Source organism: Thermobia domestica, chromosome 4 (genome assembly GCF_964235325.1).
Source record: "Thermobia domestica chromosome 4, izTheDome1.hap1.1, whole genome shotgun sequence".
NCBI lineage: Eukaryota > Metazoa > Arthropoda > Insecta > Zygentoma > Lepismatidae > Thermobia > Thermobia domestica.
This window is the reverse complement of record NC_137457.1, coordinates 275,044,231-275,067,963: the sequence shown is the minus strand read 5'-3', so window position 1 is coordinate 275,067,963 and position 23,733 is coordinate 275,044,231. Positions and strand designations below refer to the sequence as shown.

Genomic DNA, 23,733 nt, shown 5'->3' with positions numbered 1-23,733 from the left:
TTCACGCTACTATATAATGTAGAAATATGATATGATTATCGTTCATATTCATGCTATCTTTTGGATATATTTGTGTTCCGCATACATAGATCTGTATAATTTTGTTTTGTTCAACGAAAGCATTCTTTATTCTTTACACAGACTTATGATTGCAATTCTTGCACTTTGGATATGAAAGAAGAGCGAGAGAGGGAGAAAGTCAATACTCCAAAAAGAAAAAAACACAAGCACACACACATACACACAACACAAACGATAATTTGACATCAGCTTTTTCCTTTCTTCCTTTTCTCATAACAACAAGCTATTCTAACATTCGATGTAACGTTATGTCGATGTAACAAGGGGTAAGACTAGAAAGACTGTCAAGGTCGCGTATGTTCTTTTTCCTGTTCCTGACACACAAATCCAAAATGAGTCGTCTACTGTTCAAGAACGGGCAAAGGAGGTGTAACATAAAAGACCATAAACTGAAAACAATCGGTTTCCAATAGTACACGTATTCTAATACGGAATAAATATGTCGATTAAAGAATACTATCAATAAGTTATTTCCTTATTATATTGTTTCAGTACTTATTAACATCAAAATTATACACTTCCTATAATGTTTTGTAGAAAAGAATATGGGATGGAATGGGGTTCGATCTCGCGCCAAATAATAAAATAACTGCTAGTCCGTCACTCTATCCACCTAACCACGAAGACTACGTTTTGTTTGCTCTCTGTTTCTTAACAAATAATGGTCATAACCATGGTGCCTATCGCTTCGAACCTTAAGAGATGTTCTGTTTAATTCTATATTTTCGTACGACATCTTAGTTACAGAATCCAATTTATCTTTGGCAAACTATCTAGACACTGGGTTTAAATCAATAAATTTAATATTTTACTCCATGTTCCAGTTCCTTCCACCAGTTCGTTCACTGTATTTTGTCAATTTCCCTCCGGAATCTTGCTTTGCTACTGAAAAAATACCTAGAATTCATGATTTCCAGTATACACAAAACCGAACGTAATTTTCTCTTTTGCTTATATTTTTATTATTTCATTATATTTTTTTGGAAATATCTCCTTAGATGGATAGCTTTCTATTATCTCCACATACGAAAAACTGAATTTTACTCATAAACGTAAAGAAAATGAAATAAATGCGAAAAATCGTGAGTTACAGTATACGCGCATTTTTTTGCGCATTTGGGTACTACTATTTCATACAAATACCTCATAAACAATGTTTAATTATATCTGAATAAATTTATAAAAAAATCTTCCAGACAGATTTAGTTCTGACATCAGCTGACTTTTCTTAATTTTTCCTTATTAGATTGCGTTGTAGTCAGGATTACCAGCAACCTTCTATTTCATGTAAGAATGTTTCTCTACTGATGTTATGTCTATGCCTTTGTTCTAAATCGGTACTTTGATTCTAGTAGTTTTGTTCCGAACAAGCACTTTATATTTTACACAGGACTATTCCGCCAACCCATAGCATTATATATTAGCTGTAGTGAGTGCATCACTTTTACTCTATTTTTTATCCATTAAATAGAATGTTATTATTCAGAAAAGGACGCTCATTATCAGCAACTATCACTTTAGGTCATCCAAACTTGACACAAAAATTATTTATCTTTTTAATGATTCCCGGAGTAGAAGGTTGAACAATTGTTCAAACTCAAGCCAATATGAGAAGGCATTAGTAAGTAAAAGACATTTATGTCTAATCACTTAAAAAATCTACAAGAGTTTTTTGCCAGGGTCGAACTTCCTTGCCTGACTTGGTTGTTCACGGCATTATACAGTTATGCTTGGCAAGGTGTACAATAACTTGCCTTACATCCTAGAATATTAGGCTCCCAATAATGTGACTAGATTGCAGTTTTTACTACTCGGAACTAGTGATGGGCAGTGGGAATATTCACGGCGGGAAGGAATTTGAAAAATGGCAATATTCCCGGGTTTCTTCCCTGGCCTATAAAATCCCGGGAAGAAATTAATTTCCATTTTTTTACTTTATCTTCCAAATTATAAGAATCATATGACTAATTACTTTATTTTAATATATTATGATTTACTTCTCGGTTTTAAAAAATACTAGGATTTACTATGATTTACTTCTAGGTTGTTTATAACATTTAAAAATTTAATATGTTTATATCAGTAGTAGAGTCAAGTTTAGAAAAAACACTTACATGTAAATTTAAACTTTTTAGCGGTTTAAAAGTATGTGGACTTACTATACCATTTTTGAAACATATTTTCTTTCGTAGAATATATTGTAAATAAATATCCATTTATGCGTAATCTCTAAATATAATAATATATTAATAAAATAACATAACATCGTTCAGTATATACATTTTAAAGACTCCTCTGGGGACAACTGTAATTATGTACTGTGATATAAAAACGAATTTAACTTTGAAATCATAATATAGTAATAGAATTAATTCTTATTTGTGATTGTACATAATTTCCCGGAAAATTCCCATTTTGGGGAATCTTCCCGGGAATATTCCCAGCGAATATTCCCGAAAAATATCTTCCCAGGAATTTACCCATCACTACTCGGAACCCCCGTATGAATCATCGGTAGAATTTTGGGACAAGGTTTAGTTGGTATTACTAATTTATGCCCAAAGAATAGCCAATGTTGTTCAATTTAAATTCGTGTCTCCGACAACTTGGGTATAAACTACCTACGGTATAAAACATAATTCACTCGTAAGTTCCTCGTTAGGCAGTTATTCATAACAATCGTTTAACACCCACTTGATAAACATTATGCTTTGCTATCTTCTTACTATTTTTTTCATATAAAGAGGCAGTTATAGCAATGTTCCTCATATATTTTCTGAGTGATTGACCCATCTCCTATTTGTTCGACAGACTGTATACGTGATAGACAGAGAGACACTTCAATGTTTTTGATGTATGTAGTATTAAAGTGATAATTGAATACAATGAAAACCCATAAGTAGTAGTGGTCCCCGTTGGCGCGAATGACTCATCCTCACTCTCTTTCATGACCGGGGTGAAAGGTCAATGACCTTGGCCCGGGGTCAATGACCTAGGGGTACCTAGGACCACCCTCTCTAAATTTTGGCAGGGGTACCATGGCCCACCCCCTAAATTTTGGCAGGGGTACATAGGACCACCACCCTTAAATTTTGGAAATTGCCAAATCTAAAAATTTGGTGTGGTAGCCTAGGACCATAGTATGTACCTCTATCAGTATTGGGTGTCTATGTCGTTCCCTTTCATGGGTAAAAAATTGCCAAAAATTCAAATTTCGGGGGTTTTTGACCTAATTTATCCCCTTTGATGAGGTATTATTACCCTATATAGTTATATGGGCGTATACAGGGGTCCATTACCTTTCATAACATATGGGTATATTAATGCACCCCTTGAAAAATTTGGGAGGGGTACCTTGGCCCACCCCTTAAATTTTGGAAATTGACCAATTTAAACATTAGGTATTATAGTACAGGACCCTAATATGAATCATGATAAATTTGGGCGGTCCACCTCGTTTCCTTCTAGGGGTACAAAATTGCCAAAATATAATTGTAAGCAATACGTTATACCACGTGTTTGGTTTTTGGTCGATTTTATCCCCTTTGATGAGGTGTTATTATCCTATATAGTTATATGGTCATGTATAGGGGTCCATTACCTTTCATAAGATATGGGTATATTTGTGCACTCCTTTAAAAATTTGGGAGGGGTACTTTGGACCACCCCTTAAATTTTGGAAATTGCCCAATATAAACATTTGGTATTACAGTACCGGACCCTAACATGTATTATAATAAATTTGGGTGGTCCACCTCGTTCCCTTTTAGGGGTACAAAATTGTCAAATTTTAGTACAACCACGTGTTTGGTCTTTTGGCCCAATTTATCCTCTTGGATGAGGTTCTATTACCTTATATGGTTATATGGTTATGTATATGGGTCTATTCCCTATCATAAGACATAGGTACATTTGTGCACTCCTTTAAAAATTTGGGAGGGGTACTTTGGACCACCCCTTAAATTTTAGAAATTGCTCATTTTATCTATTTGGTATTATAGTACTGGACCCTAACATGTATTATTATGATAAATTTGAGTGGTTCACCTCGTTCCCTTTTAGGGGTACGAAATTGCCAAAATATAAACGTAAGCAATACGTTGTACCACGTGTTTGGTTTTGACCTAAGTTATCCCCTTGGATGAGGTCCTATTACCTTATATGGTTATATGGTTATGTATAGGGGTTTATTCCCTATCATAAGACATAGGTACATTTGTGCACTCCTTTTAAAATTTGTGAGGGGTACCTTGGCCCACCCCTTAAATTTTAGAAATTGCTCATTTTATATATTTGGTATTATAGTACTGGACCCTAACATGTATTATGATAAATTTGGGTGGTTCACCTCGTTCCCTTTTAGGGGTACGAAATTGCCAAATTTTAGTACAACCACGTGTTTGTTTTTGCTCAATTTATCCCCTTGGATGATGTCCTATTATCTTATATGATTATATGGTTATGTATATTGGTCCATTCCCTATTATAAGACATGGGTATATTGATGCACCCTTTAAAAATTTGGGAGGGGTACCTTGGCCCACCTCTTTATTTTGGAAATTGCCCAATTTAAACATTTGGTATAATAGTATAAGACCCTAACATGTATTATAATAAATTTGGGTGGTCCATCTCGTTCCCTTTCATGGGTACGAAATTGCCAAATTTTAGTACAACCACGTGTTTCGTTTTTGACCTAATTTATTCCCTTGGATGAGGTCCTATTACCTAATATGATTATATGGTCTTGTATAGGGTCCATTTTCTATCATAAGACATAGGTACATTGATGCACCCCTTTAAATTTTTGGGAGGTGTACCATAGCCAATCCCTTAAATTTTGGAAATTTTTCAATTTAAGCATTCGCTATCATAGTACATGACCTCAATATGTATCATGATAAATTTGGGTGGTCCACCTTGTTCCCTTTCATGAGTAAAAAAAATGCCAAAATATAAACATAAGCAATATATTGTATCACGTGTTTGGTTTTTGGCCCAATTTATCCCGTTTGATGCGGTCTTATTACCGTATATGTTTATATGGTCATGTATATAGGTTCATTTCATATCATAAGACATGAGTACATTGATGCACCCTTTAAAATTTGGGAGGGGTATCTTGACTCATCCACTCAGTTTTAGAAATTGTTTAATATAAGCATTTGGTATCTTCGTACAGGTCTTCAATATGTAGCACTATAAATTTGGATGGTCCACATCGTTCCCTTTCATGAGTAAAGAACTACCAAAAATCAAATTTCGGAGGTTATTGACCCCTTTGATAAGTATTTAGCACGTTATATGGTTTATTACCTCTATATGTTTATGTTCTCTTTTAAATTTGGGAATTATAAAATAACATAATTTGGTAAACGTTTTCTAGGACCCATTGTAGATGTTGGTGTTCCTCTTATGGCCAAATATTCAAAATTTAAAGGTTATTGACCGGCTTTATTATTGAATAACTACAGGATTTATTACTTTTTCATAAGACACAGGTGTATTTGTGTACCAATCTTCAATTTTGGGAGGGGTACAATTCTTATTGTCATATCAATAATTGGTAATTGTTCTTAAAATTGGATAGTATCTCATTCATTGGGTAAATCATTGTGAAATATTAGTATGATCACGTGATCAGTTATTGACCTATGATGGGATTAGGAGTCCCGGACATTGGTACATTTAAACTTTGTAGGATAATTTGAGAATTGTCAAATGAAACTGAGTCATTGGTATTGATTATTACAGCCAAATATAAACGTAAGCAATACGATGTACCACGTGATTGACCTTGATGAGGTAGTGTACAGGGATACATAGCTAAGCTTATTGAATCTTATGACTCATAGTCTTAAGGGAATACATGCTACAACACTCGCAAAGTTATTGTTGATGCAATTTGATTGGTTGATCACTATCTTTCGTGCAATCTGATTGGCTGATCACTATATTTCGTGCAATCTGATTGGTTGCTGATTTTCAAATCTTTGCTGCATTCAGTTTTAAGTTTTGTTTAACATTTAAAAATCTTGGTTTCGTTCAACATTTTGCACTCACTGATAAATATGATCAAAACCGTTTATTTGTTAATCGAATAGTTAAAAACCGGATAAAGTTTGACGGTTAACCGTGAAACGTAAATTTTTTTTAGTTTGAAACTTTTTTGTTTGAAAGTTTTTGTTTGAAAACTTGTTTCAAATTTGTGTTTGAATTTTTTTGTTTCAGAATTTTGTTTGAAATTTGTTTCAAAATTTTTTGTTTGAAAATTTTTTTTGAAAATTTTTAATTTTTTTGTTTCAAAATTTTGTTTGAAAATTTTTTGTTTAAAATTTTTTGTTCGAAATTTTTGTTTTGAAATTTTTCGTTTCCAAATCTTTTTGTTTAAAATTTTTGTTTCGAATTTTTTTCAACATTTTTGAAATTTTTTTTTCGTTTCAAAATTTTTGAATTTTTCGTTTCCAAATTTTTTTCGTTTCAAAAATTTTGTTTCAAAGTTTGGTTTGACATTTTTAAAAGTTTGTGCACTCATTAGTAAAGAACCGGAACTGTTTAGAACTAAAACCTCTGGCAACATTGTGGTGCAATAGTACACGTCAGAACATGATAATGCAACGTCATCAGTTTTGCACCATATATAAATATCGTTCGAGTTAGTATTCATGATAACATCATCATGGCTACTTGTCTGCAGTTTCTAAACACACGTGATGTGATGAAATCATTTACCAAGATTACTGATTTACAGCAGAATGTACCTTATAGAATCTTAGCTAGCCAAAAAATCCCTACAAAGTTTGGATTAAGAATCGTAGTGAAGCTTGAAAATGATAAGAATATAATTTTACCAGCAAGATATTTACCCATGGAAGCATCAAAACAAGAAGAACTGCTGCGTTTCTTAAATACTGGATCTGTATCTTTATGTTACAAAAGATTCTTGGGTCGAAGTCATCAATTTGAATTTAGTACACAGCCGGTTTCGTCAGCAATTGTGATGAAATCATGAATTCAAACGTCAGCACATTCCTTTGACGTCAGACGTTGTTGTATGAATTTGGTTGGTCAGCATGACGTCAGTAACTGTGATGAAATCATGAATTCAAATGTCAGCACATTCCTTTCCTATGACGTCAGCCGTAGTTCTATAAATCAACCAATACACTGTCATCCCACTAAATCATTTGAGCAAGTGCGTTTCAGGAGGAAAGATGTGTACTTCTAACGATAAAGAGTTCCTCTTCGCAAGCTATTATCCAATAAATATATTTCAAACAAAACATGTGATGATTGGTATCAGTGCTAGAACATTTGAACCAGTGATTCGATTGGGCAAAGCAGAACAATTTGGTGTACAACTGACCTGTGAAGAATGGCAAATATTATGTTCACGAATCGACCAAATGAACGATTATTTTCATGATGAGCTAAATGTGACCATAGTCAAATCATTAGGCTCAAATCATGAAGTGGTGCTGCGTACAGTCCTCGAAGAGAAGATGGTGCTGTTACGTAAAAAGAGTACATTCCATGTCCCTCGCAACATGGTGTATCTAACACAAACGGAATGGAACAAATTCACCAGCGTATTCCAGTGTGTGAAACATGCAGTGGAAGTCTGCAACAAAACAAGTATATTCCTAAAAAAGTACTATTTTGAAAAATGTGTTATGCATATTGTACAACATGTATCTAGATATTGTGATAGTTGTCAACATCGTTCGTGGGTGCATACCTGTATTGATAAACAGTTTATTTGTGATCAAATGGACATTGAGTTTCCACCAATTGATATTGCAATAGACCTTAAAAGACTTCAATTGGAATTAAAATTATACGCTAAAGACAAACTAGTGCAAGAAGTTCAAAATACATTGTATCGAAAATATCCAGATAATTTATCTGGTATGGATGTATGTGGAGTGTAATAAAATGATCCATTTCAATGAATTGTGTTTTTTCATTTCAAGTACAACCCCATATTCTGATGTGTACTATTGCACCACAATGTTGCCAGAGGTTTTAGTTCTAAACAGTTCCGGTTCTTTATTAATGAGTGCACAAACTTTTAAAAATGTCAAACCAAACTTTGAAACAAAATTTTTGAAACGAAAAAAATTTGGAAACGAAAAATTCAAAAATTTTGAAACGAAAAAAAAATTTCAAACAAAATTTAAAAAAATTCGAAACAAAAATTTTAAACAAAAAAATTTGGAAACGAAAAATTTCAAAACAAAAATTTCGAACAAAAAATTTTAAACAAAAAATTTTCAAACAAAATTTTGAAACAAAAAAATTAAAAATTTTCAAAAAAAATTTTCAAACAAAAAATTTTGAAACAAATTTCAAACAAAATTCTGAAAAAAAAATTCAAACACAAATTTGAAACAAGTTTTCAAACAAAAACTTTCAAACAAAAAAGTTTCAAACTAAAAAAAATTTACGTTTCACGGTTAACCGTCAAACTTTATCCGGTTTTTAACTATTCGATTAACAAATAAACGGTTTTGATCATATTTATCAGTGAGTGCAAAATGTTGAACGAAACCAAGATTTTTAAACGTTAAACAAAACTTAAAACTGAATGCAGCAAAGATTTGAAAATCAGCAACCAATCAGATTGCACGAAATATAGTGATCAGCCAATCAGATTGCACGAAAGATAGTGATCAACCAATCAAATTGCATCAACAATAACTTTGCGAGTGTTGTAGCATGTATTCCCTTAAGACTATGAGTCATAAGATTCAATAAGCTTAGCTATGTATCCCTGTACACTACCTCATCAAGGTCAATCACGTGGTACATCGTATTGCTTACGTTTATATTTGGCTGTAATAATCAATACCAATGACTCAGTTTCATTTGACAATTCTCAAATTATCCTACAAAGTTTAAATGTACCAATGTCCGGGACTCCTAATCCCATCATAGGTCAATAACTGATCACGTGATCATACTAATATTTCACAATGATTTACCCAATGAATGAGATACTATCCAATTTTAAGAACAATTACCAATTATTGATATGACAATAAGAATTGTACCCCTCCCAAAATTGAAGATTGGTACACAAATACACCTGTGTCTTATGAAAAAGTAATAAATCCTGTAGTTATTCAATAATAAAGCCGGTCAATAACCTTTAAATTTTGAATATTTGGCCATAAGAGGAACACCAACATCTACAATGGGTCCTAGAAAACGTTTACCAAATTATGTTATTTTATAATTCCCAAATTTAAAAGAGAACATAAACATATAGAGGTAATAAACCATATAACGTGCTAAATACTTATCAAAGGGGTCAATAACCTCCGAAATTTGATTTTTGGTAGTTCTTTACTCATGAAAGGGAACGATGTGGACCATCCAAATTTATAGTGCTACATATTGAAGACCTGTACGAAGATACCAAATGCTTATATTAAACAATTTCTAAAACTGAGTGGATGAGTCAAGATACCCCTCCCAAATTTTAAAGGGTGCATCAATGTACTCATGTCTTATGATATGAAATGAACCTATATACATGACCATATAAACATATACGGTAATAAGACCGCATCAAACGGGATAAATTGGGCCAAAAACCAAACACGTGATACAATATATTGCTTATGTTTATATTTTGGCATTTTTTTTACTCATGAAAGGGAACAAGGTGGACCACCCAAATTTATCATGATACATATTGAGGTCATGTACTATGATAGCGAATGCTTAAATTGAAAAATTTCCAAAATTTAAGGGATTGGCTATGGTACACCTCCCAAAAATTTAAAGGGGTGCATCAATGTACCTATGTCTTATGATAAAAATGGACCCTATACAAGACCATATAATCATATTAGGTAATAGGACCTCATCCAAGGGAATAAATTAGGTCAAAAACGAAACACGTGGTTGTACTAAAATTTGGCAATTTCGTACCCATGAAAGGGAACGAGATGGACCACCCAAATTTATTATAATACATGTTAGGGTCTTATACTATTATACCAAATGTTTAAATTGGGCAATTTCCAAAATAAAGAGGTGGGCCAAGGTACCCCTCCCAAATTTTTAAAGGGTGCATCAATATACCCATGTCTTATAATAGGGAATGGACCAATATACATAACCATATAATCATATAAGGTAATAGGACATCATCCAAGGGGATAAATTGAGCAAAAACAAACACGTGGTTGTACTAAAATTTGGCAATTTCGTACCCCTAAAAGGGAACGAGGTGAACCACCCAAATTTATCATAATACATGTTAGGGTCCAGTACTATAATACCAAATATATAAAATGAGCAATTTCTAAAATTTAAGGGGTGGGCCAAGGTACCCCTCACAAATTTTAAAAGGAGTGCACAAATGTACCTATGTCTTATGATAGGGAATAAACCCCTATACATAACCATATAACCATATAAGGTAATAGGACCTCATCCAAGGGGATAACTTAGGTCAAAACCAAACACGTGGTACAACGTATTGCTTACGTTTATATTTTGGCAATTTCGTACCCCTAAAAGGGAACGAGGTGAACCACTCAAATTTATCATAATAATACATGTTAGGGTCCAGTACTATAATACCAAATAGATAAAATGAGCAATTTCTAAAATTTAAGGGGTGGTCCAAAGTACCCCTCCCAAATTTTTAAAGGAGTGCACAAATGTACCTATGTCTTATGATAGGGAATAGACCCATATACATAACCATATAACCATATAAGGTAATAGAACCTCATCCAAGAGGATAAATTGGGCCAAAAGACCAAACACGTGGTTGTACTAAAATTTGACAATTTTGTACCCCTAAAAGGGAACGAGGTGGACCACCCAAATTTATTATAATACATGTTAGGGTCCGGTACTGTAATACCAAATGTTTATATTGGGCAATTTCCAAAATTTAAGGGGTGGTCCAAAGTACCCCTCCCAAATTTTTAAAGGAGTGCACAAATATACCCATATCTTATGAAAGGTAATGGACCCCTATACATGACCATATAACTATATAGGATAATAACACCTCATCAAAGGGGATAAAATCGACCAAAAACCAAACACGTGGTATAACGTATTGCTTACAATTATATTTTGGCAATTTTGTACCCCTAGAAGGAAACGAGGTGGACCGCCCAAATTTATCATGATTCATATTAGGGTCCTGTACTATAATACCTAATGTTTAAATTGGTCAATTTCCAAAATTTAAGGGGTGGGCCAAGGTACCCCTCCCAAATTTTTCAAGGGGTGCATTAATATACCCATATGTTATGAAAGGTAATGGACCCCTGTATACGCCCATATAACTATATAGGGTAATAATACCTCATCAAAGGGGATAAATTAGGTCAAAAACCCCCGAAATTTGAATTTTTGGCAATTTTTTACCCATGAAAGGGAACGACATAGACACCCAATACTGATAGAGGTACATACTATGGTCCTAGGCTACCACACCAAATTTTTAGATTTGGCAATTTCCAAAATTTAAGGGTGGTGGTCCTATGTACCCCTGCCAAAATTTAGGGGGTGGGCCATGGTACCCCTGCCAAAATTTAGAGAGGGTGGTCCTAGGTACCCCTAGGTCATTGACCCCGGGCCAAGGTCATTGACCTTTCACCCCGGTCATGAAAGAGAGTGAGGATGAGTCATTCGCGCCAACGGGGACCACTACTACTCCATATCTGCATGCGGGGTGGGGTGTGGTATATTTATGAAACGATCTTTCAACCTATTAATTGCATTGAGTTTGGTTTCTGAGTACAATATCGAGTACCGCAGTAAACCAATCATGTCTGTTCACAATAACACCCATTTACCATGACCTATAGTCGAACTAGAGACTACATGCATCAGCAGAGGTGAACACTGTTTCAGAGAATAATGAGGTAATATGTCCTCCTGTACTTTACGAAATCTATCAAAAAAGGTATTTGTGAAATTTGGTGAGTGTGAAAATTATGACGAGGGTTGCTTTTCCGGATTGTTAAATGTTTCTCAGCTTCTGTGTAGATTGTCGATGAGCAAGATACGGTATCAAGCTTATTATGCTTATTGTTGCAAACTTTTACTCACACTGTAGCTACTATTTGTAATCAAAATGACTTCTACAGTAGTATCAAATAGATGAATGCATTTAGCTTCCTAAATCATTTATTCTGACAAAAAATCTCTCTTATGTTTGTGAGTTCAAATTCAGTTTTGTTTCACCTCAAGCAGTTGTAACAGGTGTGGTGACTATTAGCCATACTTTTATGTAAGAAATTGAGCATCCGAAAGGATAACTTTAATTCAATAACATCTTTGTGCGACAGACATCTAAACATTGTTTTCTGATATTTATGCAGCGGAAATATTCTCTCAGACGATACGGTATGTCTAGTAATTAACGTTTGGCCAAACTAACTTTCACAATCTAGTACTGAAATCGCTATAAAGCTCAATTTGTTGTATGTAAGCAATGGAGATTTCTACTAAAATATAGATTTTAATACTTAAATTCAAAAATAAATATGAAATATTCGTATAAAATGTCCCTTAAAATATTTCTGCAAACACTTTTCAATATTTGGGTATATCACAGAGAGAAACATCGTTTAGATTATTTGTCAAAAAAATCTTTACATCATAAGTTTGCAAACAACGCCTGCGTTTGTCCAGTATAGATTTTGTGAAATAATGTATAGTTATAGTTTTATAGTCTTATATAATACTGCATAGAACGGATATACTTGTAAATATATATCTTGATTTGTTTGATATTCTAAACTCTATTTCAGAACGACAGAAATTGTGTAATAGCAGAGGAAGAAAATGTTTGGAAAACTTCAAAGGTAAGTCAGCATTTATATACAACAAGTGAGTTCCATTTTACACTGCGAAACTTCAGTGGAATTACAAACTATGTAACATTTATACTGAAACCAGAGCTCTTTCGTTGTTAAGCGGTTAGCGTACATGCCTTTGACGTGTGAGATTCGGGTTTGATTCCCGGTGGGAGCTCATGTGATTCAGATTCCACGTTAATAACTAGGTCCTGTCTCATATAGCTTCGCTGCTGAAAGGGACATTAAACTCAAAATCCATTCCACTGTAATACTTAAACCGAAAGTAATGGTAATATAACTTCCGTTTACAATAGAAACATAAAGTCAGACATGGAACTTGTTCTTTCCATGTTGGAAAAGGGTCTTTCAAAATTCTATTACAATTTTTTACTACATATGAATCAATATTGAAAGCGATAGGTTTACTAGTGCTTACTACTTTCGGTTTCAGTACAAGACTAAATGTTGATATAAAATACACTTTCAAGGCGCTGAATGAGCTAATTACTTATTACGGATTCCATTTTTATTCTTATTCTTTTATTTTTGTTAAATTAGTAAAACAACGGTGCATTAGTTATAGTAGATATAATTTATTATCTTTTTTGAATATACTGTATATGAGAATAAATGTTTATTTACAGAACATTTTCAGGTTTTGCTTTAACTAGTTTCTCCAGTTAAATGTTTGAATTTTTGGTAGACAAATACTTTATAATAGCGCTGGGTTCGCCATAATACAAAGTAAATATAGAAGAGTAATGAAGCTATGACTTAACATTGAGTACAGAACTAATGAATCATCGAAATTTAGTTAGTACTTTTTTTTACCATTCGTAATTTTTACAAGTGAAGAATCATGAGATCTTTCGCTTTATAATATTATGTTTTCATACGGCGTGTACTACGAGGAAAGTTTACGGTAAACAACGTTGTAAGGATAATGAACAAGTAAAACAGAAGATCATAAATCGGACAACTTCCATCTTTACTAATAGATTTAACCAACTTTGGTTTCCTTATTCATTTTGGAGGAATTTGTTGGCCGAGCGACACTTAATTTTGAAATATAATCACAGATCTATATACTCACATAAAAGTGAATATATAAGATTTCAGCGTTAGTCTTATTATTACACAACGATCCTAAAGGTATATAATCAAATTTGCTTCTGAAATTGGCAAAGAGTGCTTAGACTAGGAAAGCACCCACGTTTCATTTCTATCTATTATTGATTTAGCTATGACTTTCAATTATTCAATATTTCATAAGCTAAAATTTAGTTTAGTAGAATCCCATATTATTATTTTTGGCAACTTTAAAATATGAAATCATACTATGGACATGTAGAAAACACATCTTTCAAGCATATCCATAGAAGTAACATTGAATGTACTACAATCTACGATATTGTTCCCAAATTAATGAATAAACATAAAACACTCTTCAAAATAGTTTTTCATAATTTGTCACCCATTCAATGGAACGAAATGAACAACTCAGTATAGAAAAGTATATATTTTAGTCCTACCTCTCATGGATTTAACATTTAACCCATCATCATTTCCAAATTCAGGAGTGAATAATAAAATACCCACATCAAAAAATATTTGGCAATATTTAACCATCAAAGGAAACAAAGTGAACCACACAAACTATAGGAGTATATACCTTAAAATAATTACCTACATTCCAATTTTGAAAATTCCTCAATCTAAGAGGTGAAGCATCGTTCCTCTTCCAAACTTTATGGCCGGTGTACTATGATTTCCATGTTGTAATCAAGAGAATGAATCCATGCACACTATTTCCTCTTAGAGATAAATTAGAACACAAAACTCCCATGCGATAAAACGTATTGACTACCCATAGTTTTGGCAATTGCTTTTGTAGTGAAAGAGTAAATCATGGATCACCTAAATTTATAGAAGTATATACCTTGTCGTACGAAACAACGCCAGCTTTTAATTTATTCAGCCATTTGACCGTGTGCAGTAAAAAAGCCTCATATTAGAGGATAAATTTGAACAAAAACTACTACGTGGTAAAACGTCTTGTTTACGTATATTCACGGCAATTTTGCCAATGATAGGGTATATCCTATCAAAATTTGAGATGAGTGCATCAAGGTAGTTGCGTGTCGTGTGAAAGAGAATTGATCCATTTATAAGTAGATCATGTACCATATAAACCGTCCTCGTAAAGGATACAGGGGTAGACAAAAAAATCTAAAACATCTCATACAGGACACGTTAGTTTCGCCCTCCACTGTGCAACACATGTTTTGGTTGTTCATCAGTTTTTTTGTTTTCAATGTGTCATGTGGACCTTCCTCTTCCGTCAGCAGTAACCAGTTCACCTGTGAATGTCGAGGTGTGAAACTGGTGCGGTAAAATGTGCGATCTAACAGACTTTCAAAGAGACATGATCGTTGGTGCCCGTCTGGTTGGAGCTTCAGTGGCAACAGCGGCAAACATTGTGGGGTATCGAAAGGCACTGTGTCCAATGTCACAAGGGCATACACAATTCATGGACAAACGACGTCTGCAAAGCACAACACTGGTCGAAATATAATCCTGGCAGATAGGGATCGGAGGGCATTAAAACGGATTGTAGAAGCTAAAAAGAAGACCACTTAAATGAAAAATTACGTCTGAACTCAATTCCGCCCTACAGAACCCGGTTTCATCGAAAACAGTGTGATGGGAACTTCGTAAAATGAAAATTCATGGCAAGGCCGCTATCGCCAAACCCCTGGCCACAGCACTAAATGCGAAGAGGCGCATCCAGTGCTACAAGGACCACAAGGCGTGGACTCATGAGCAGTGGAAACAAGTAATGTGGTCCGGTGAATCGACCTTCACCTTGTTTCCAACAAACCGGTCGTGTTTTCGTATGGAGAACACCGTGGCAGGCCTATGATACAGACTGTCTGCTCCCAACTGTAAAGCGTGGGGGTGGTTGTGTTACAGTAGGTTCAGTGATATCGTGGTATTCTCCATGTCCCATCATAGCAATGTATGGAATGATGAATGCTAAGGCGTATGAGGCCGTTTTGGGGTCTAGGTTCTACCCATGGCCCAAATATTATTTCCTGATAGTGATGGCATCTACCAAGATGATTTGGCACCCCGTCACGGTGCAAAAACGGTGAAATCATGGTTTCAAGAGCATGACCAGGAGCTATCACACCTCCCCTGGGTCCCACAATCACCAGATCTGAACATCATTGAGCCATTGTGGTCTGAGTTAGAAAGGCTTGTTCGGTCTCATTACCCTCCACGAGCATCCCTTAAGAAACTGGAGCATGATTGGAGGAACAATGGAACAAAATTCCACACACCACGATTGAAGAGCTGTATACGTCCATTCCACGTGGATCCAAGCTGTTTTGGATGCAAAATGAGGCCCCACACCATACTAGATATGAGTTTCAGGCATTTGAAATGGTTTAAGTTTTTTTTGTCCAACCCCTGTATGTATATATATATATATATATATATATATATATATATATATATATATATATATATATATATATATATATATATATATATGTGTGTGTGTGTGTGTGTGTCAAAAACCTTTTCAATTTGCATTTTTGTCATTTTTCACCGATGGAAAAGAAACATATAAAGTGTTACTGTAACATGTAAGTCAAAAATTTTAATGTATCTGAAAATGTTTTAAGTTTTCTGTTTATGGGAATTTTAACGTTATTATTACGTATAATATTAATTGTTGTGGAGAATATCTTTCTTAAATGCATACGACTCACAATCATAGGCATACATCTTGCGAATAAAATCAGAAAAATAAACATACCACTGGACAAGACTTTACTTATTTAATAAAAAAACACATTTACACGTGACGTTCCGAACTTCTAGCCAAGATCCTCATCAGTGCACGTCTGATGAGGATCTTGGCTAGAAGATCGAAATGTCAAGTGTAAATGTGTTTTTATATTAAATAAGTGCAGTCTTGTTCAGCAGTGTGTTTATATTTCTAAATGCATACGAATTACAATTATTATACATTAAAATTTACAACATTTTAAAACCTGTTTGAGTTGGAATAGCCTTTATCTAGGAATGTGAAATAATCTAGTTCCGACTTCTGTTTGTTATTGACTTGATACCTTTAGGAAGAAGAGTAAAAAATTTCGTTGCCCTGTCATCCTTAATGTTGAGGGTTTTATTGAGGTTTTTATCTCTCTGGAAGCAAATGTCAAAATCGTTCCTGAACATAAGCTAATGTTTTTTAATGATTAATAAAGAAGAATGCAGTACTCGTCGAAAGACGTATTTCTTCAGAAGTGAATTTCTGTTAGGGCATAGCAGTTACAAAAAAAAGATAAATAATAATAAAATAGATATTGGTGCAAGCAACAGCCATCTATTTAACTATATGTGTTTGATGCTTTCTATTCCTTATAGCAGGTTTTTGCTTGCTGTTGTTTTTTTTTCTTAAACATAACGAATATAGTGTGCTGCTAATGAATATTTTATACAAAAAACTGCAATAACATAATGTACTTTTAGGGACATGTTATCGTCAGCCTGCAATAAAAAGGTATAGATCTACTATCATTAGCATTTAGTCTACAAGTAGTTCACTTTACTCAGTTCAAATATTTAATTTATTATATGTAACTGGCTGTACCTTGTAACACCTTTCGTATTCTTAACTAAGCACAACATTCAAGTAAGTCACAGATAATTGTGATTATGCGTGAGAAATTGAAAATTCTTCCAAGGTGGGGACACCTATCTTGTAAATGTAATTTCAAATAAATAGGTTTTGTTTTTCCTTATCCAAATTACTATTTGTTTCTCTATTTCATCTCTATATTTTGCTGTCTGCAAACTTAATGTTTTGGACCAGATTTTAGAGACTATGAAAATATTATGTAGTGTGTTTTCTTAACTATTTTGTACACTATTCCAAAGGTCTTTGTTGAAGGATTTTGCCCTGATTACAACCTCAAAAATTTTGAGATTTCACTCACATGATAACACAGAACTCCGAGTTTGCTTGATTGAGGCAAGTTGTCAGATGAATTATTTGCAGAAACGGTCCAACCTTATTTTATGTAAAGCGATCCGTCACAAGCACCACTTTAAAAAAGCAACTGTTATATTTTTAATATTAGCATTATTACTGTCCTTCTAATAATACTCTATTCCTTATGTGTTGTTACTGTAGTATACGTATGAACATTAAAGGAAAATCCCAAAAAATCCATAAATTCAATGCAATGCATATCAACAAACATCTGCACACAAGCACACACACACACAGATAGATTTATATGGTATATATGGTATATATGTGTGTAAAAAGATTTTGCAGTGTTGTTAATAATAATAATATGCACTTAGCTGATCTCGCTCAAAATGTATTCCTTGTACTACTAAGCATTTGTTGTTTTAGTAATAAGAAATTTAAAATATAATGAAGATGTTTTTATTTAATATAATACTTGTGCATTATAGAGAAATTGGAGGTTGTTCCCACTTCTGATCTGAAAGGAAAAGGACTTTACTGTGATTGCTTACTGTCCTGTGGTCAATATGATAGTATATCAATATATAATACAATGTAAGTATGATAATATCCAATCAAACTAGCGCTTGCCACAACTGAAAGTTCAATAAGCCCTTTTCTTATATTTCTTAATGTTTGTTTGTTCACCAGTTGTAGTTTATTGTAATATAATTATTGTAGTCATAGAGTGTGCTCTGCAATTAATAATTAAAGTAATGATAAGAAGAAATAGCAATAACCAAAGATAGAAACGGAAGCTAACGTGACTGTTACTTCCATTTACGATGTTCTTAGATTTACTCTCTCTCTCTCTCTCTATATATATATATATATACTGTATATATATATACTGTATATATATATATATATATATATATATATATATATATATATATATATATATATATATATGTGTGTGTGTGTGTGTGTGTGTGTGTCTGCCTCTCTTCCTCTTGTCTAGAGGAAATAAATCATTGTAGTGATTATTTCATTCCTGATAAGTCAACCTATTTGCCAAGGTCTCAACTATTCCAGTATGGCAAACTTCCCACTTTAGCACTTTATAAATTATACCTCCGAATCTTGAAATTGTATGAATATACAGTCCATATATACAGTCCATATACAGAGACAGGAATTTGTATAAATTCATAGATACTGTAAATACTGCAAAAAATCATCGTACGGACTCGATTCTCAAGAAATACTATGGAGATTAAAATCGATGTGAATTCTCATCTGCCAATCAATTGATCGTGTTGAATGGGTGTAGAAGACAAAGACTCTTGCCGATATAGAGAAGATCATGATGAAGTAATATCTCGTTTCCACCGAACTATCATTATGTTTTTAAAATGTGAATGCTGGAAGATATTTAAATATTCATTTTACATAGAAGGAATGGCAGTTCCGTTGCACTACTCACCATATCATGATCTTCATTTAAGACTGAAATAGATTAACATTATCAGATTAATATATGAAACTGCTGAACTTATGATGCCGGAGAGTCGTTCCATTTACATGATAACTGATGCCGCAGAAATCGATCTGAAGCAGTGTTTCTTTCAGAATAACTTATCCAGGGGATTTCAGAGAAGAGGGTGGGACATTGTAAATCTGATATACAAAATGCATCGTATGTGTGTGCTTGTTTATTGAAATGTTTATGTTTATACTTTTCAATCCTCATACAATGTTATACATGTAATTGTTAGCTACCAGCTCACTGTTATTTATAGATTAAGAAAGACTTTATAGGAGTTTGAGAAAATTCGTGGTTATATCTTAATAAGTTTAACAAATATTCCTCCACAAATAAAATAAGTATAGTGGTCGTCACTATAAGTCAACCCAAACTACTCTTCTCATACTGACTTTTATTTTAATTTCTAACTGCTAATAATATAATTATTTTGGTACCCTATATAATTCATATAATCTAATTGTTCACACTCCATATCCTTATAACAAATACATTTAATTTTGAATCTCTTTTTGCTTATCTTTCATTTTGTTGAATATATCATGTTTATAGTAGATTCACAGGCTATATCTCAACAACCTCAACGTGTACTGGCATATGATCTCTTTAATTATATTTCCTGTCAATAATCCTCCATCTGTACATCTTTCAAAATAATAATAATAATTCACCACAATATTTTCCCATTTCAGAAACAATTTGTTTTCATTATTTTTTTTCTTCTAAACATCTCGGCGGAGTGCTGTTTTTCATGTTGTCCTATAAACAAAGTAAGAAAATATCTCATGCTCTTCCCATGTCGGTCTCGAAAGTGGCTGTTACTTGTAAAACTCTATTCCAGTTAGACTCCTGAACGCCATTCCAGTTAGACTTGTTGCTATCCCTTACTCATTTGGATCTTAATATTCGCCAACACGACTCAATATTAATATTCTGGCACTACAAGTTCACTTTCGACGTATATCCCTCCACCTTTGTTTTCTTTTCGTCTGTTGTAATCACTTCAAAACTAAACGATGATAAGTGGTTATGCTCAATGGTTGATTTTGGTAGAGATAGTGATTTACCTGCTGAACGTAATATTAATTACTGACTTAATACTCCTTTGCAGTATTTACTGCCAACTTGATTCAGTAAAACTCTGATTCTGGCTTAGCTTGGTTTTGTTGTGTGATCAGTAAAAATTCAGGGAAACGCTTTGGAAAAGAGTCATCTAAATCGACATCAAAAATATCTCTTCTCTTTTGCTGGCAAGCGGATAAACTATGTCTTTATGATGCCACTGAGATATTTTACATACTTTGACTTGTCCTGAAAACAAAAATTGCCTTGTCTTAAAAAAACGTAGGTATCTTTTAGAGTTTGAATTGGTGCATAGTGTCTCAAGACAATAATTTCTTCTTGCTGTTATGCAGTTTCTTTATCTCTTTTCCTTAGTTCTGCCATTATCCACCGCGTGATACAAGCATCTGATAATTGATGTAGCTGCTCTAACGAAACTCGAAACGTATATGTCGAAGAACAAGACTGTGGCATTGTGACTCTTAGATTAAATATGACTTTGTAAGGGTTTGGGAAAAGTTATTGAGGTTATATTTTAGTAACTTCAACAAATATTGCTCCACAAGTAAGCGCAGTGTATGTCACTATAAATCATAAACCATTGTTCTGGTTTACTCTAATTCTTCCTCCTTAATAATGTAATTATCTTGGTGTCCATTATAATTCATCTAAACTTATTTCTTCGTATTCTATGTCCTTACAAGGTATACAATTAGTTTTGAATATCTTTTGATTATTTTTATATCTTGAATCTACCTTATTTGTTGCAGTTCCATGGACTGTATTTTAACAATTTCAACCTGTACCGGCATGTGCTCTCTTTAATAAGATTTCTTGACAACATTTACAAAAAAAGATACAGTTATAAGGTAATATTTGTAATTACCATTCGTCCTTCGTTTTTCATCCACGACTTCATTCTGGGCTTTACAGGTGAAAAATGGAGTACAGTTAGAAAAATAAAGAAGGGTGCAGTGAGTTAAATATACTTAGTAATTCAAAATAAAAAACAATAATTTATCTTTTCATTCTATTTTGTTTCTTTTTACAACATTTCGATTTTATTACAAATATTATATTGTGCAATTATCATTACGATACTAAATACAGTAGCAAATTACAAACCATCAACTACTTTTACATTTCATCATCCAGAACACATTCCACAATGTTATGAACCAGGAAAAATATACAGTTATTAAATTCTTTAGAATACATCATACAAACCTTAAGATGGATTAAAAATTTACACCAATTTCTTCCTGCCAGCTTTCCTACAAGGAAAGTCCATAAAGCGTGAGAGTTGAATTTTGGTGGAAATTAGTGACAAGAATCAGTTGGAAATGCTAAGTAACGTAGTAATATTCACTCGATGCGCAAATGCTTCATTGACCTGCTACACCGACGCCATCTTAAAATCCAGTACGCAAGGTTCAAGAATACCCTTTTAGCACAAAAACGGAAAAGCTTTTGGTAGATCTGACTTCAATTCCAGTGCATGATCGCCATCTTGAAAGGCGCCGTGTTGAATCGCGATCAAATATGATAAATAGCAAAGGGCTCATGTTGGGTATCAAATAGCTGCAAATCAATATGCAGCTTATCATTTCAAAGTGTGGGTGTTACTCACAGGAAATTGAACTATCCTTTCCGTGCTTCTCGTGGTTTTATTAACAAATTTGAAAAAAGAGTAAAGGATTCACTCACGAAGGATTACTCAATTTGCGACGAAGATAGATGTTGAAACGAAGGTGAATTACTTGATAATGTCAAAAATGTAATTAAAATTAAAAAAAATAATACAGGAGAAACCGTACAACAGTGAATGAATCTTTAATACTGATCACTCTAGGTTTGAGTCCGAAGTGATCTCTGGTAGAACTGTCAGAAATAGGTGAGAAACCTACCATAGCAATCGTTCAGTCTTTGGTATCAGTGCCCCATTCATACACCATCGAAATTTACATTTCCCCATTACGGCTAGGCACACACACACACACACACACATATATATATATATATATATATATATATATATATATATATATATATATATATATATATATATTTCCAGGAGTGTAAAGACATGTCAAGCATCATCACTATCTTCTTTGCTGAGAGCACCATCATCGGCATCGTCTATCTTGACATGCTCTAGAACTTTCCTGTTCCACAGTTGGATGAAGATGATCACGATGGCCGCTTATGGTGGCAACAAGATGGTGGCCCGCCGCACTACCTGATAGATGTACGAGAATTTCTTGTTCATCGTTTCCCAGATCAGTGGATAAATCGTGGTGAATCAATTGCCTGGCCGCCACGGTCTCCTAATTACACACCACTTGACTTTTTCTGTGGGGGTTTGTGAAAAATAAAGTGTACATTCTCCCCTACCTGATAATGTTCATAAACTGAAACCGACGACCTCCCCTACCATCGCGGACGTTACCCCCGAAATGATGGCTACTATTTGGCAGGAAATCGACTTTTGTTGGGATGCGTCCAGTATAACCGCAGATGCACACATTGAGCAATAATGGATTTGTCACAAAAGCAACTTCAAGTGTTTTGCAGCATAATGTCATATAAACCAAGTCTGTGTGTGGTTCCAATACAGAATTATAACTGACTGAAGTTTTAAACCCTATAAAGTATCACCCTGTATAACAAGTAGTCCTGAGTGACCGACTGACTAATCAATGCCCAGGCCAAACCGCTTAACCTTGAAACTTACAATTTTGAGAGTGCATAGAATTGACAGTAAAATAAAATCTTTGTCTTACGTTCCACGATTATACCCTTTAGACTAAGGAAGACGGATAATTAAGGCAAATGAATGATATTAGAATTGGTGGAAAGCGAATAGAGGAGGTAACGGGAGTACCGTGATAAAACGACCTTTTTCGCCACAATCTTAATTGGCAGGGAGTCGAACCAGGAACCACACGCAACAGAGATAAGCGAGCGCTCTACCACTGAGCCACCGTGTCCCGTATATAGCAATATGACATAAGGTACCGATAAGGATTTTTTTTGAAAATTCGACGAGGAGAGGGAGAAATAGAGTAAAGAAATGATACTAAAACATCTTGCAATATCTGAAGGTAAGAGACATAAAATTTGGTATGTGAACTTCACATTTAAAATAATTAGACACTTGTTTCAGATTTGTTTGATATTTTATCTACAAGAGAAAATATAGTGCTGAGATTGAA

General features: G+C 33.8%; 1 protein-coding gene across 1 annotated transcript in view; it reads left to right on the top strand.

The window, feature by feature from the left end:
• The window catches only part of LOC145683128 (uncharacterized), a 45,551-nt gene that overhangs the window by 4,955 nt on the left and 16,863 nt on the right, over nucleotides 1–23,733 (top strand). Inside the window, exons 2-3 of the mRNA XM_081754492.1 lie at nucleotides 12,873–12,926; nucleotides 18,420–18,525. Of these exons, the coding sequence (XP_081610618.1) occupies nucleotides 12,873–12,926; nucleotides 18,420–18,525 (160 nt within the window). The remainder of the gene's footprint in view (nucleotides 1–12,872; nucleotides 12,927–18,419; nucleotides 18,526–23,733) is intronic.